The following is a 14,926-nucleotide window of genomic DNA, read 5'->3' as shown; positions in this document are numbered from 1 at the left end:
GCTTATCGTAAAGGAAAAGAGGCACTTTCTCATTTTGTTTGTTGTGCCCACTTTTTGTAAGGGAAGAAGAAGATTAATCTGGAATTGATGAGAAATTGATAAGAAATGCTCTGGACACCATGGCAAATGGAATGTGAGAAAATGAGCAAACAACACCCCTGAGTACTACAAGGAGTGGCATCTAGAAAGGGAGGCTGGAGTTTGTGTCAAGGTTAAGAACCGTGGTTGGTGTCTGACATTTACTGAGTGTTTATTGTGAGCCAGGCATGGTTTTAAGCATTTCAGGTGCATCATATCATTTAATCTTTCTCCATGAGTGTCTTCATTTTACAGACGAAGAAACTGAGGCTCAGAGTTACACAATGGTCAATTTCTGTGTTACTCTGGAATATTCTAAGGTATGATCGAAGTAGCCCTTTATTTTCCTGTTTATTATTATTATTAATTACGTGCAGTGAGATAGATTCCCAGAGCACACAGAAGAAAGAGAGGATGAGAGGGAGGAAGACTTTACAACGCAATCGTGTTCTTGGTGGGGCAGAAGCAAGTCTGGGTCACCTTAGGGCTGGGTTTAGGAGGTGAGGGTGCACCCAAGGGCAGTGGTCAGAAAAGACCTGGAGAACTGCTGACCTCAGGATCCTGAATGGACACCTATGTGCTGTGGTTTTGCTGTTGTCCCAGCCCAGGCTGTGGCTCTGTTCTTAGGGATCTGCCATCTTTGCTCAAGGTTCCACATAGAAACAAAGATGCTGGATTGTTTGGTGCCTTTGTGAATTCTGTCTCCCTACTGGGAGTGAGATGTAGAATAGACACAGATGTTCCTGCCAGGTTTGGAAGCCAGCGATGAGGAGTTCAGCGTTGGACAAAACGCATTCCCTGCTTCATAAAGGGGTGTGGACTTGCTCAGCTCAGGACCTGGGGCGTCTTGGTTCAGGGAAATGAGAGACAGAGCAGTTCCAGGCCAGGCTTTGCTTTTCTGCCCTCTTATCTGGACACAACCTCTCTGAGCATCAGTTTTTCCTGAGTCTTTGTCCTTTACTGGTCCTTTGCTCGGTCATAGGAAGCCCTCAAGATGCATCAAGATGTATATTATTCCCTAAATCAATCTGAACCCAATGCTTGGTCCTCAAGAACTACCTTAGGCCAAGAATCAACCAGGGAAGGGGAGGAAGGATGAAAGGAGGATGCAGGGGAGAGGTGCACAGGTAAGGGTCCTAGCTCAGCTGTCACCTGCAGAACAGAAGCAAGTGGCCTTGATTGTTCACACCTCACTTTACCTGCCTCCAGATTGGAGCCTGAAGAGCTTGACTGAATTCAGTTCTCTCTATTAGAAAGTTGTTAGGTCATTTTCAAATTTCATTTTAATTTATTTTCTCATTTACACTTACTTTGGTTTTGCTTTCTGCTTTTTTCTCCTGATTTTGGCTTTATTACTTTCAAGTAACACTTTTCTTTCAATCACCATTTTCTTCTTCTTAATGCCAGTTTATGTTGTTTGCTAAGGGCTGATTTTGTTACCTTCACTCCTGTTTTGTCTATTTGACAGCCCCCTGAGATGAACTGTTTACTGCACTGTGTTCCCCAAGAAACAGTGGGGAAGCTGCCTAAAAGACAATCTCCTGGGAGACTTTCCGCTACCCGTTTTCAGTGGGAAGCAGTTTCAGTCAGAACTGGCTCGCTCATCATAGCTGGGTAATATAAGCATCCAAATCACAGGGGGTGGGAGCACGTGGCCTCTCGGTGTTTATCTTGATTGAATCATGGGTGTGTAACTTTCCGTCGTTCAGCTTTTGATTTGTATTAATGATTCAGAGTTCATTACCTTAAGGTAAAAAAGGTGTTCCTGCTGGCAAGAGCTAGATAAGATTGTGGGCAATTTGAGACTCTCACTGTGTGAAGTTGATGATGACTATATTCCCTGGTAAGAACTGAGAAATTCTGTCCTGTCCTGCCACCGCGTGACACCAAACAAGGTACAGTCGCAATGGGCTTTGTGTCACTGACATGAAATTGAGGGTGGGCGTGGTGGCACCCACCCAGAGTGCCCAGGAAATCTGCAGCAGTGGCTGGGACGAGTAGAGTTTACCATTACCACAGGGAGTTCATAGGCAGGAAACTTTCTGTTTCTCATTGTATCAGTCTGGGTCTCATTGCTAACATTTCACCTAAATGAAAATGCACTTTTACTTTGTTTAAATTTTTCTTGTGGTAAAATATACATAACATATAAGTTACCCTTTTAAGTATTTTAAGTGGCATTAAGTACACTCACATTGTTGTGTCACTATCACCCCACTATTCATCTTCAGAATTTTTTTGAGAGGTAAAACAACTAATATTTACTGTGTATATTTTTTATACAATTTTTAAAGGTTACACTCCATTTTCAGTTATTACAAAATATTGGCTATATTCTTCGTGTCGTACAATGCGTCCTTGTAGCCTCTCTTACACCCAATAGCTTGTACCTCCCACTCCCCACCCTTTTTTTGCCCCCCTCCCCCCGGTAACCACTAGTTTGTTCTCTATATCTGTGAGTCTGCTTCTTTTTTGTTATATTCACTAGTTTGTTATAGGTTTTAGATTCCATGTGTAAGTAATATCATACAGTGTTTGTCTTTCTCTGTCTGACTTCTTTCATTCAGCACAATGCCCTCCAAGTGCATCCATCAGAACTTCTTTCATCATCCCAAACTGAAACTTGCTACCCATTAAAAACTAACTCCCCATTTCCTTTCTTTCTCCAGGCGCTGGCAATCACCATTTTACTGGCTTTATAAATTTGAATAGATACCTCATATAAGTGGAATCATATAATTTTTGTTCTTTTGTAACTAGCTTATTTCACTTAATGTTTTCACGGGTCATCCATTCTGTGCCATGTGTCAGAATTTCCTTCATTTTAAGGCTGAATAATATTCCACTGTATGTATATCCCAGATTTTTTTAATCCATTCATCTGTTGGTAGATATTTGGATTGTTTCCACCTTTTGGCTATGGTGGATAATGTTGCTGTGAACGTGAGTGTACAGATATCTCCTTGAGACCCTTCTTTCAACTTTTTTGGATATATACCCAGAAGTGAAATTGCTGGATCATATGGTAATTCTATTTTTAATTTTTTGAAGAACTGCCATAACGGTCTTGCAAGTGGCTGCACTGTTTTACATTCCTACCAGCAGTGCACGAAGTTTCCTATATATCCTTGCCAACACATCTTATTTTCCATTAAAAAAAAAAATAGCCAATCTAAAGGTAGTGAAATAGTATCTTACTATGGTTTTGATTTGTATTTCCCTAGCAAACATCTTTTTCTATGCTTATTGGGCATTTGTGTATCTTCTTTAGATAAATGTTTATTGCAGTACTTTGTGCATTTTAAAATCAGATTGATTTTTTTGTTGTTGAGATGTACAAAGTTCTTTATATATTCTGGATTTGAACCCCTTATCATATATATGATTTGCAAATATTTTCTGTTGTTCCATTGGTTGCCTTTTTCACTCTGTTGATAATGTTCTTTGATGTATCCAAGTTTTAAATTCTGTTGTTATGTTTTGATATTTCTTCTTTTTCCATGTAAGCATTTATAGCTATATGTTATATTGTTATCTATTTTGGCTTATGTTGTCTGTACTTTTGGTTTCATATCCAAGAAATCATTGCCAAATCCAATGTGATGAAATTTTTATACTATGTTTTCTTCTAAGTGTTTTATAGTTTTAGGTCTTATGTTTAGGACTTTGATCCATTTTGAGTTAATTTTTGTATATGGTGTAAGGTAAGGGTCCAATTTTATTCCTTTACATGTGACTATCCAATTTTCCCAGCACCAATTGCTGAAAAGACTGTCCTTTCTGAATACATGGTACCCTTGTTGAAAATGATTTGTAGATCACTTTGTGAAACATTGACATCTTAAAAATATTAAGTTTTCTAATCCATGAACACAGAATGGTTTTCCATTTATTTGTGTCCTTAATTTCTTTTAGCAATGTTTTGTAGTTTTCAGAGTACAAGTCTTTTGCCTCCTTGACTAAGCTTATTCCAAAGTATTTTATTCTTTTTGATAATGTTGTAAATGGAATTGCTTTCTTCATTTTATTTTTGGATTGTTCCTTACTAGTGTATTGAATTGCAACTGATTTTTGTGTATTGATTTTGTATCCCGAAACATTGTTCCCTGATTAGTTCTAACAATTTTGGGGGGGGGGTGGATCTTTAGGGTTTTCTACATATAAAATCATGTTGTCTGCAGAGATAATTTTACTTCTTACTTTACAATTTGGATGTCTTTCATGCCTAATTTCTCTGGCTAGGACTTCCAGTATTATGTTGAACAGAAGTGACAAAATCTAGCATCCTTGTCTTGTTCCTGATCTTAGAGGAAAAGCTTTCAACCTTCACCAAAAATTATCATGTTCAGCGTGGGTTTTTCATATATGGCTTTTTATTATGTGGAGGTAGTTTCTTCTATTCTTAGTCTCTTGAGTGCTTTTATCATGTAAGTGTGCTGACTTTTGTCAAGTGCTCTTTCTGTATCAGTTGAGATGATCCTGTGCTTTTCCCCTTCATTTCATTAATACTGTATATGACATTGCTGGTTTTCTATATATTGAACCACCCTTGCATTCCAGAAATAAATCCCACTTGGTCATGGTGCATAATCCTTTTAATATGCTGCTAAATTTGATTTACCAGTATTTTGTTGAGGATTTTTGCATCATTGTTTATAAGGGATGTTGGTTACAGTTGTCTTTTCTTGTAGTGTCTATGTGGCTTTGGTATCAGAGAAATGCTGGCCTCAGAATGAGTTAGAGAGTGTTCCTTCTCCTTTAAGTTTTGTAAGAGTTTGAGAGGATTGGTGTTGGTTCTTCTTAGTTCTTCTAAATATTTGGTAGAATTCATCCATGAAGTCATCTGGTCCAAGGCTTTTCTTTGCCAGGAAACTTTTGGTTACCAATTAAATCTCCTTACTAGGTCTATTCAAATTTTCTGTTTCTTTTTGATTTAGTTTTGGTAAGTTATGTGTTTCTAGGAATTCATCCATTTCACCTGGATTATCCAGTTTTTTAGTGTACAGTTCATAGTAATCTCTTATAATCCTTTTATTTCTGTTAAATATGTAGCCATGTCTTTGTCTTTATTTCTGATTTCAATTATTTGAGTCTTCTTTTTTTTATTTTCCTTAGTCAATCTAGCTAAAGATTTGTCAATTTTGTTGATTTTCAGAGAACCGACTCTTGGTTTCATGGATTTTTTTCTATTGTTTTTCTAGTCTCTCTTTGTTTATCTCTGCTCTAATCTTTATTATTTCCTTCCTTCTTTGAGCTTTCAATTTAATTTGCTCTTCTTTTTCTAGTCCCTTAAGGTGTAAGGTTAGGTGGCTGATTGTGATATGTTTCTTCTGTTTCAATGTAAGCTTTTACATTATATTTTCCTCTAAGTACTGCTTTCCCTGCATCCCATGAGTTTTGGTAAGTTGTGCTTTCATTTTCATTTTCATTTCATTGTTTTCTTGATTTCCTTTAGTTCTTTGTTGGTGTATTCCTTTAACGTTTTGAGCATACATGAGATAGTTGTTCTAAAATCTTTTTCCAGTAAGTCCAAAACCTGTTTCTTGAGGTATGGTGTCTGGATATTTATTTTGTTCCTTTGAATGAGCCTAGTTTTACTGTTTCTTTGTATGCCTGGTGATCTTTTGTTGAAAACTGGGCATTTTAAAAAACAGCCACCTCTCCCAGTCTTCTTATACTTGCTCTACACAGGGGAAGACCTTTGTAATCAGCCTAATGTGATGTCTTAGGGTCTTTTCAGGCCTGTGTTGTCTCTGGACCAGTGTGTGTGTGTGTTTTTTTCCCCAGTTCTCCTATTTATACATCTGCTTTTAAATGTCTTGCTTTTCTAAGAGTCTCACTCCTGCTTACTCTTGGGGCCTTAGTTGTCCTATTGTACTCCTCAATCAGTAATCTCTTGTCCTTGGTGTCTGTGGGTCTATAGTTACCTTTGCAACCGTTTTTACAAATCATACCCGCTGCTTCCCATGGCTCCCTTATTCTGAGATCTGAGCCATTTTTGTTTGTCTGAACTCTGAGTTAGGTGTCAAAAGACCAGTCCTTAGGCAGCCCACAGACAGGTTAGAACATTGCAGATCAGTCTGCTCTCTCTCAGGTTTGCAAAAGGGGGCTGGGGATCTGGCTGCCACTTTCCTCAAGCTGCACTAAAAGGTGACTAAAAAATGCCACAGGTTTCCTACCCTTTAAATGTGACATTTTTTTGATGGTGCGTTTGCTTGGTTGTTGTAGATCTTTGACTCATTTCTATAGTTTCTATAATGCCTTTTTAGTCTGTTTCTGGTTATGTACTTAAATCAAAACAGGAACATATTCTCGTCACTGCTGGAAGAAAAGAGTCTTTGCTCTGCCAACCTGTCACATGTGATGGATAAAAGGGCCCTTAGGACTGCACGTGGACACTGTCACTTTTTACAGAGAACCAATTGACCTTGTATAACTGGAGATGCTTCCCCTCAAACACAGCTCTGCTCCCTCTGCTGAGGGTGGTGTCAGTCTCTCCAGATGCTGCTGGAAATGGAACACTGCATGCCTGGACACCCCACAAAAATAAAGGGTACTGACGTGCTCCCAGGCCAATACTTGTTCAGGAAGTGAGAGAAGTACTGTAGATATAAAAACATGCCAGTTTCTAAGGCAGCCTTCACTCCACATAGGAAGTACATGGCCAGGATTTGATTTGATAAAAAATTAGTATCACAGTTAGAAACCAGACCTGACCCTGAGCTCCCTTAATGACTTCATCTAATGTCTCCCTGTTGACCCACCCAGGCCTTATCTTATCCTGTGTCTGGCTATCATTGGCTCTGCCATCCCCTAAGCCCTTCCCTGCCCCAGGATCTCCTCTCTCTAGGTGCACTTCAGGTGACCTACACTTACCAATTTCTATCAGATGTTTCCTGAGGGCCATCTGGATGTGATCCTAACAACCCGGGCTGAGTGATGCCACTTTGTGGATTCACTAAATGACACATTTCTGTGGGTCACGTCCTCCCAGCCCAGCGGCCCGAACAGGCACCAGCACGGAAGCTGCTGGCAAACGCTGGGAGGAGCCCTTAGTACTGCAGGGAGCTGCCGGGGGCAGCCTCTCAGGGCCCCACACCCAGGGCTCATCCCAGGAGACACTCCTGAGGAGGGGAAGGCAGGGCTGTGCCCTTGAGGAAGGAGGGACCGCTCACCTCTCTGACCTCGGGCTGGAGAAGGACGAGGGCTCGGGACCGCGGAAGACGGCAGGGAGCTCGCCCTCCTCCCTGAGAGCTCGGTGAGCTGCATCCAGGCGAGGAGGTGAGACCCTGCTCACTGCCCCTCCCTCCGGAATGCAGTCACTGCTACTGAGAACTCTACCCCAGCCCTGATTTCATTGTGGCTGGTTAGAAAAAAGGGAAAACAAACAAAACTAAAACCAAAACCTGACTCTGCACCAGAAGATAAATGAACTTCCATGTGTATGTAGCACCTTTTAAGGATTTGTCTAATTCCAAATGAAATGATCTCTATTTTAACTCCTTACTGATTACTAATTTTCTTCATTTCAGATACCGTCTATAACAGTAGATTCCCGTCTGTGTTCTGAAGCAAATCCCCCAGCCTCGCCTCCCACCCCTGTGGGGCCTGGGGAGGGGGGAGGCATCTTCCCCCAGAGAAGGTGGGCATATTCCCCCCTCTCCCCCGTGCCTCCCTGGGCACCCCCTTGCCTGGGGACTGCGGTCTCCCTTCCTTACTCTCACACTCAGGGCCCCTCACAGAGTGGCCCTGACCTGACTCCCCAGACTCTTCTCACCATCCTGTTTCCTAAACTTCAGCCAAGTTCCGCCCAGCATCCTGCTTGTCCGGAGAGTGTACCGCCTTCTTCCAAGTCCAGGCCTCTGCATGGAGGTTTGCTCTACCAGAAATGCCCCTCCTCTTGTGGCAACAGTTTAAATTCCTCGTTATTAAATTACAAATCTGCAGCCTCCTCCTCCTTGAGCGTTGCCTGATTTCCCAGCAAACGTATCTGCTGCAATTCCCTGCAGAATCACGTCAGGTCAGGGGCCACTTGGTGCTAGTTTCGGTTACTGCATCCCAGCCCGTGCATCCCTGAGCGCACAGCTCCGTCTCATTTGTCGCTGCCTTGGGTGTTTCCTCATCAGTTAGTCTCCGTAAACGTTGTGAGTGAAGTATTTTCTACATTTCCGGGTATAAGCAGCTGCCATCTCATAAGATAACTTTCTTAAAAGAAGTGATTCACGGTGTATAGAGCATATTGTAGTTTAACCAGTGGTGGGGGGCAGGGTTGATACAAGTTTCTTCTCATTATTCCTAATACCAGCTCACCAGAGTGATGCTTAAAGGCAAGGACAGTTATGCTAATTTTTGCAGAATAATTTTTAATTCACAAAAACCATTAATTCTAAGACTGAAAAGTTGTATGTGAGATAAGCGTATGGTTAATACATCCACAAGCAAATTTTTACAGCCCTGGGACATTATGATGCCCTTAAATCCTCTTGGAACAGGTTGAAAGTTAAACTGCATTGAGGATTTCTGAATTGCTGATAGTATGATATACCACAGTTCTATAGTTCATCTAAATTAATAAAATGAGATTTAAAAATCACATTCAAAATTGAGCAAAAGCCAAACTAACTCTTTTCATATTAATTAAATGATAATAGTGGGAAGTATGATTGTCCCTTTTGTAAAACATACCAAAATTATACGTTAGATTACATTCACTTAGCACAAAATGTCTTTCAAAAATAAATTGTAAGCACTAAACAATCTGAGGGATACACCTGTACAGTTTTAGTTGCATATCTGCGTGTACATGACTGACATGCCTGACAGCTTGTAATTCATGTTTTAAAAAATGATTCAGTATTTTAAAAGAATATAGCAGAAGGATAGCTTCTTATGCCTAAATCACCTGTTGTGCAAGGTCCTCACTCTACTGCATTTTACACAATAGGGTTTTATTAGTCATAAACCATGGCTGACAGTCATAAGCGCCAGTGTAAATGGGGAGAATGAAAATAAAGATGGGGCCTGAGAAACTGAGCTATTGTGAGCCAAGGTCCGGGAAGCAGACTCTCTAATAGCTTATTGGGTGTCTAGGAGCCAACAGAACCTTCTAGATAGTCTGTATAGGAAATCATCTAGCTTTCCCAAACTGCATACATTTGGAATTAAAATTCCACTTGCTGCCAGTATCATTGTAAATGGGGGAGTAAGTCCCCCTTGTAGGGTCTTTAAGGGCCACTGCAATATTTCTGCAGAAGAAATTACAGGGTTTATTATACTCACAGGTCCTAGAGGAGAAGACAGGGCGCACCTCACCATTCAGCAGCCACCTAGCAGGTGGGGAGTCGAGAGAGAGTGAGGATCTTGGGCAAGTCTGGGTGGAGCAGAAACAAGGCTTGAGGAGATTTCATTGTTTCTTGGAATGTCTAGGTCACAGTCGGGGAGGGCAAAAAGGGAATCTTGCGGCAGGAACCAGCCTGGGCACACCCACGCACCTGGTCCCCTGGGTGTTGAGGCAGCAGGAAAATAGGAAATTAAAAAAAAAATTTACAATCCAATCATCTTCACTCTTTATTCTCATTTTCAACCTTATTTTCCAAAATATACAATCCTTAGTTCTCCGAAAGTTAGGGAGAGGAAACTGGCTTCCTATTAGTTAACGGTGATGCAACATTGAAACGCTAGACATCCCGCTGAGGTTTCCATGGTGTCCGCTGGGCTCTGCAGCACCCAGCTCCTGGAACTTTTCAGACTCCTCAGTGAATTCATTATTGTTTAAAAGAAAAGAACACCCCGTCTTTCTGTTTTTGTTCCTTCTGTCACTGTTTTTATTCTACCTTGCCTCATTCTACAAACCATCGGCCATGGAACTCCTGTATAGTTTTTCATTGTACATAAAACACCAATACATCTTCCATCGTGGAGGTAGTCAGGGCAATCACTGTTACCTCTCTTTTGCGCAGAAAAATGGAGGTTCATGGAGATTAAGAGATGTATACAAAGTTGGAATCACAACAGGTCAGAGACTCTAATTTAGTTCTTTGGACTTAAAAAATATTGTTTTCTCCACAAATTCATCACTGCCTCACTAAGTTTATATGTGCAGCAAACATGGACAGAAGGCTCTTAGGTCTGGGCATTCATCACTACCTCCAGGGAGGGAGCCCAGGGGCAGCGGTGCTGAGAGCTCTCACTGCCCTCAATCTCCCCCTTTGCTCCCCTGAGCTCAGGTAGGACCCTGTGGGCAACTCATATGGTCCCCCAGGGCTCTCCTAATGGGTCCAACATTGAAGCCAGGACACAGACCCCATGGGGCCTGTAAACTGCCTGCCCATCTGCAGGAGGATGAGAGGCAGACTCAGTGATGGGACAGGCAGAGCCCACACAGAAACAGTAAGGAAGTCACCTGCTCCTCTGTGCTTCATTGAACCTTTGAGAGACAGGCACGGAACCGAAAATGCCATCCTTGTATCAGGACACCTACCACACTTATGTCACTTTCAAACACAAAGTCAAAGAGACTTTATGTCACTCAAAAACACAAAGTAAAAGCTTCTTCAAGACAGGAGGTGAACAGGAGAATTCTATCTTTGAATATTCCTACAATATTTGTAGTGAGTATTTAACATGAAAAAAGTAGTCAAAGTATTTTTCTTAAAATCACCTCCTATGCAGCTATAAAAATCTTTAAGAAAAATAGTCCAGGATAGAAATATAATAGAGACTGCACACATTCATGAATTTATCTGCCTCCTAACAAGTCCAACTTGTGAAGTGTAGAGCATTTTATATGTTAGAGGCATCATTATAAATCGCTAAAATACCCGCTTGACCACACTGCAGTACATTGTCATTGCTTTACTTGAATGCTCACCTAAGGTTTTTCTCTGAAATGTACTCAGAGCAGAGACAGTTATACAATGAAAGTGAGAAATTGTAAGAGCATAACACTGTCTTAGAAATAGTCCATGTAGAAACCACTTACCCCAGCACAGTCTTGCCACATGTTTTATGTTCTGTCCACAGAGCCAGCCCATGGCAGCTCATAGTAAGGTGGTCAAAGAGAGTGTTCTGTCCTTTCCCTCTTACCTACTCAGACATCAACATTTTCTCCTGCTCTTTCTGTGTCAGCTGCTCTCAGGTGAGAATAAAGGAGGTGAAAATGTGAGCTTTCCTAGGAAAGCTCTGCCTCTGTCTCCCATCCTCTTCAGAGCCTTACACGGTGCCTGCTGGCAATTGTGGTGCAAGTAATATTGTTGGATGAATAAACGGATGAGAGACCCTGACTTAAAAGATTCACTTTGTTGTACAACAGAAACTAACACAGTATTGTGAAGCAATTATACTCCAATAAAGATCTATTTTAAAAAATAATTAATTTTTTTAAAAAAAGAATGCCACAAAGGGTAGTTCCATTTCAGAAAGACACTTCTTAAGATTGAAAAGTCTTTGAGATTCACAGTAAATCAATATTTCAATGCCATGGTGGCCCCTTAGACACTATGGGGAAGACTAGAAGGGATATTTTGAAAGACACTGACCATTTCTAGTATATTTCAAATCGTACCTCATGGTTTGCCCAGTGATTATAAATTTGATGCTGTTCATCATATAGTCCTTCTTTATAGTGAGGCGAGCGGGGGCTACTCTTTGTTGCAGTGCGCGGGCTTCTCATTGCGGTGGCTTTCTCATGTTGCAGAGCTTGCGGGCTCTAGAGCACAGGCTCAGTAGTTGTGGCGCACGGGCTTAGTTGCTCTGCAGCACATGGGATCTTCGTGGATCAGGGCTCAAACCCGTGTCCCCTGCATTGGCAGGCGGACTCCTAACCACTGCGCCACCAGGGGAGTCCCTGTAGTTTGTCTTCTATAGACGTTTATTCATCTGTAGTAGCCTGTAGTAGTCAGGTATTAAGTTTAAAGCATTAATTCTGCTATCTTGCTTTTTTAGCAGTTTTGTGAATGAGATAAATCTTTGCTTTTACTTATTTGTAAAGAGTATATTACATTATATTACATTATATATTTGCATTTCTGAAATATTTATAGCTAAGACATGATAAAAACATGGGAAGATCTGCTAAACTAAAATGGGGAATTTTCTTCTAAAACTTCGATCTAATGTCTGTGAAATAATCCAGAAGAGAAGTAATAACAAGCAGTTTTCTTTATAAACCAGGGAACATCAGTGAACTCTTCCTTGCATTTCAACCAGTCAGACTGATTGAATTCATATTTAGGTGAGAGTGATTACACTGTCGAGACAATTAAGTGAGGTGATCTAAGCCAAGTGCTTGGCTCAGGGCATCATTTATGGGAAGCTCTCCACAAACACACAACATCATTATCATTATTATTTCATGAATAATTTGATAATATATTTGCTCCTGGCTTGGATTCTTCTCTCTTGGATACTTTTGCTAGCACAAAATTTGTTTTCAATTATTGTAAATTTCCCTAAATTTTGGAAACTGATGATCTTTTGTTGCCTAATGGTAAAATACCATCGGATTCTGATTTGAAATGGTACATAGAAAAACTCCTCTCTCATGCAGTTAAGAAGTGATTAGTTAGCAATGTGCAAAACATTCAGGTAGAAATAGTGCCTCCAGGAGTCTCTATTTCAGAATTCCCCAGATACAGGTAAACTCCCTACTCCCTCATGTAAACCGACATGTTCATGTTATTGTAGCATGGTTTGTCATCCCGTTGGTTTGGAAGGAAACTAGGATGGTAGAAAGAAACATGCAGAAAGATGCAGTCCAACTTAAGTAGAACCTGTTTTTAAAAAGTGACCCTGTGATACTAGCCCATTAAAAGCTCCCTTAGAAACCTCTGACATCTCCAGGGTCAAACGTGCCTCATTCAGTGGCTGTTTCATTATCTCAGTCCAGTGGGTGTCATCCTAGGCACAAGCTCCACCATCACCTTTATTTTTGTTCTTCACTCTGCCCAGATCAGAAGCTGCAAGTTGTTAGGGAACCAAAAGTGCAGCCCCACTAGAAATGGGTAAAAAAAAAACCCCAAATGTTTGTTTAGATGATATTATCTATCAGAGCTGGAGAGACAAGAAGCCAATCATGAGAGAAGAGTCTCTGCTGTATATTAATGTGAACTTTTCTGGAACAACATGCTCTCTTTAGCTTTTCCACATGTCTATAATCACTAAGGGCTTGTCTAGCTACATGAAAAAAACAAAACCAAAAGCCCCACAACTGCCTAGAAGCTTATCAATATCAGAAGGGTACATCATTTTAAGTCCATTCAGTATAACACCATGCAGCTGTTAAAAAAGAATGAGCAACACTGAGATGTTCTGACATGGAAAGATCTATAAGACTTGAGTGGTTTAAATGGAAACAGGAGGTTGGAGAATAATTTTCAAAATATGATTCCATTTCTGTTAAAATGCATGAAGACAGCTCATGAGTGTTTGCACAGATTAAAAATATGTATGATTATGATGGTAAAGGACTAGAAACACATCCACTGATGGTGACCCCTGGGAAGAGGGTGGGCAGGTGGGTAAGAGATGATTTACATGTTTTACTCTGTACACTTAGTCTTGGAATATTTTATAAGAATGTGTTGATGTCTATAAAGTAAATAATAATAAGAGCAGATACTTAGCACTTACTATGTGCCTGGCACTGTTCCTCAAAGCATGCTTCTGAAGTGAGTACTGTAATCATTTTACAGATGGAAAAACCGGGACACAAATGGGCTGAGAAAATTGTCCAAGACCCCCCATTTAGTGATTGACAGTGAGGTAAACAAATTTATTCAATAGCCTAAAGAGGGTTGGATCACATGAGCTCTAAGATCTCTCTTATTTTTTTTAAACGTTTGTTGTTGTTCTATTTTAGTTTTGGCTGTGTTGGGTCTTTGTTGCCACGCATGGGCTTTCTTTAGTTGCACCCAGCGGGGACTACTCCTCGTTGCAATGCACGGGCTTCTCATTGCAGTGGCTTCTCTTGTTGCGGAGCACGGGCTCTAGGCATGTGGGCTTCAGTAGTTGTGGCCCACAGGCTCAGTAGCTGTGGCCCACGGGCTTAGTTGCTCTGCGGCATGTGGGATCTTCCCGGACCAGGGCTCGAACCCGTGTCCCCTGCCTTGACAGGCGGATTCTTAACCACTGCACCACCAGGGAAGCCCTCTAAGATCTCTTGAGTGATCATGACTCAAAGGGCTAAGAGGCTGGGCTATGGATTCACATGTCCCTTGTAATAATCCAGCTCTGAAACTGGCTAGTTGTTCACCGGGGGCAGGTAACTGAGTCCTTCTGAGCCAGTTTCCTTATCTGTACAAGGTAGAGTAGGCACTGCCTCACAGCATTACAAGTGAGGACATATAGGGAGGAATGCCTAGAGACCCAGTTGGACCCTCAGAGTTGGTATGGAGATTATTTTAAGCTCAAAACATTTGGGAATCAACAGATGCAGAAAGAGCTTTCCTTATTTGACTAAAAGCAGACATTTCTGAGAAATGAGGCTTCTATGATTCCCTCTTCAAGACAGGTCTACTCGCAGGAGAGAAATCAAGAGTAAACCTACCACAAATCCCCTCTCTGGGGAGATTCGCATAGAAGAAGGAAAGACCCCTTGAACGTGCAGACACAAAATAATCACAAAATTACTTATCGTTCATTTATTCTTCTAAAAGAATAGAAGTCCTTTCTTCCACTTTCCTTTTCTCTGCTAAGTTAGATATATAAACCTCTAACTTTAAACATTTAGTGAGATAGTTACTTTTCTTGTTAGCTCCCATATATATGAATAAACTTCTTCTCCTGTTAAACTATCTTTTGTCATTTTAATTTGCAGGCCCCTAATTACTAAACCTAATAGGGCAGAAGA

At 40.9% G+C, this 14,926-nt stretch overlaps 1 protein-coding gene across 12 annotated transcripts in view; it reads left to right on the top strand.

Annotated features, from left to right (window-relative positions):
- Window positions 1-14,926, top strand: part of LOC309633719 (contactin-associated protein-like 3) — a 257,758-nt gene that overhangs the window by 128,629 nt on the left and 114,203 nt on the right. Inside the window, exon 2 of one of the 12 annotated variants that reach the window (XM_082402943.1) lies at window positions 13,770-13,839. The exons of the other annotated variants lie outside the window; for them this stretch is intronic. Within the exon in view, the coding sequence (XP_082259069.1) occupies window positions 13,770-13,839 (70 nt within the window). The remainder of the gene's footprint in view (window positions 1-13,769; window positions 13,840-14,926) is intronic. 12 annotated transcript variants of the gene reach the window in all.

Source organism: Balaenoptera borealis (genome assembly GCF_965194805.1).
Source record: "Balaenoptera borealis genome assembly, chromosome: 8".
Classification (NCBI taxonomy): Eukaryota; Metazoa; Chordata; class Mammalia; order Artiodactyla; family Balaenopteridae; genus Balaenoptera; species Balaenoptera borealis.
The sequence above is the reverse complement of the archived record's forward strand: the minus strand, read 5'-3'. Positions and strand labels throughout refer to the sequence as shown.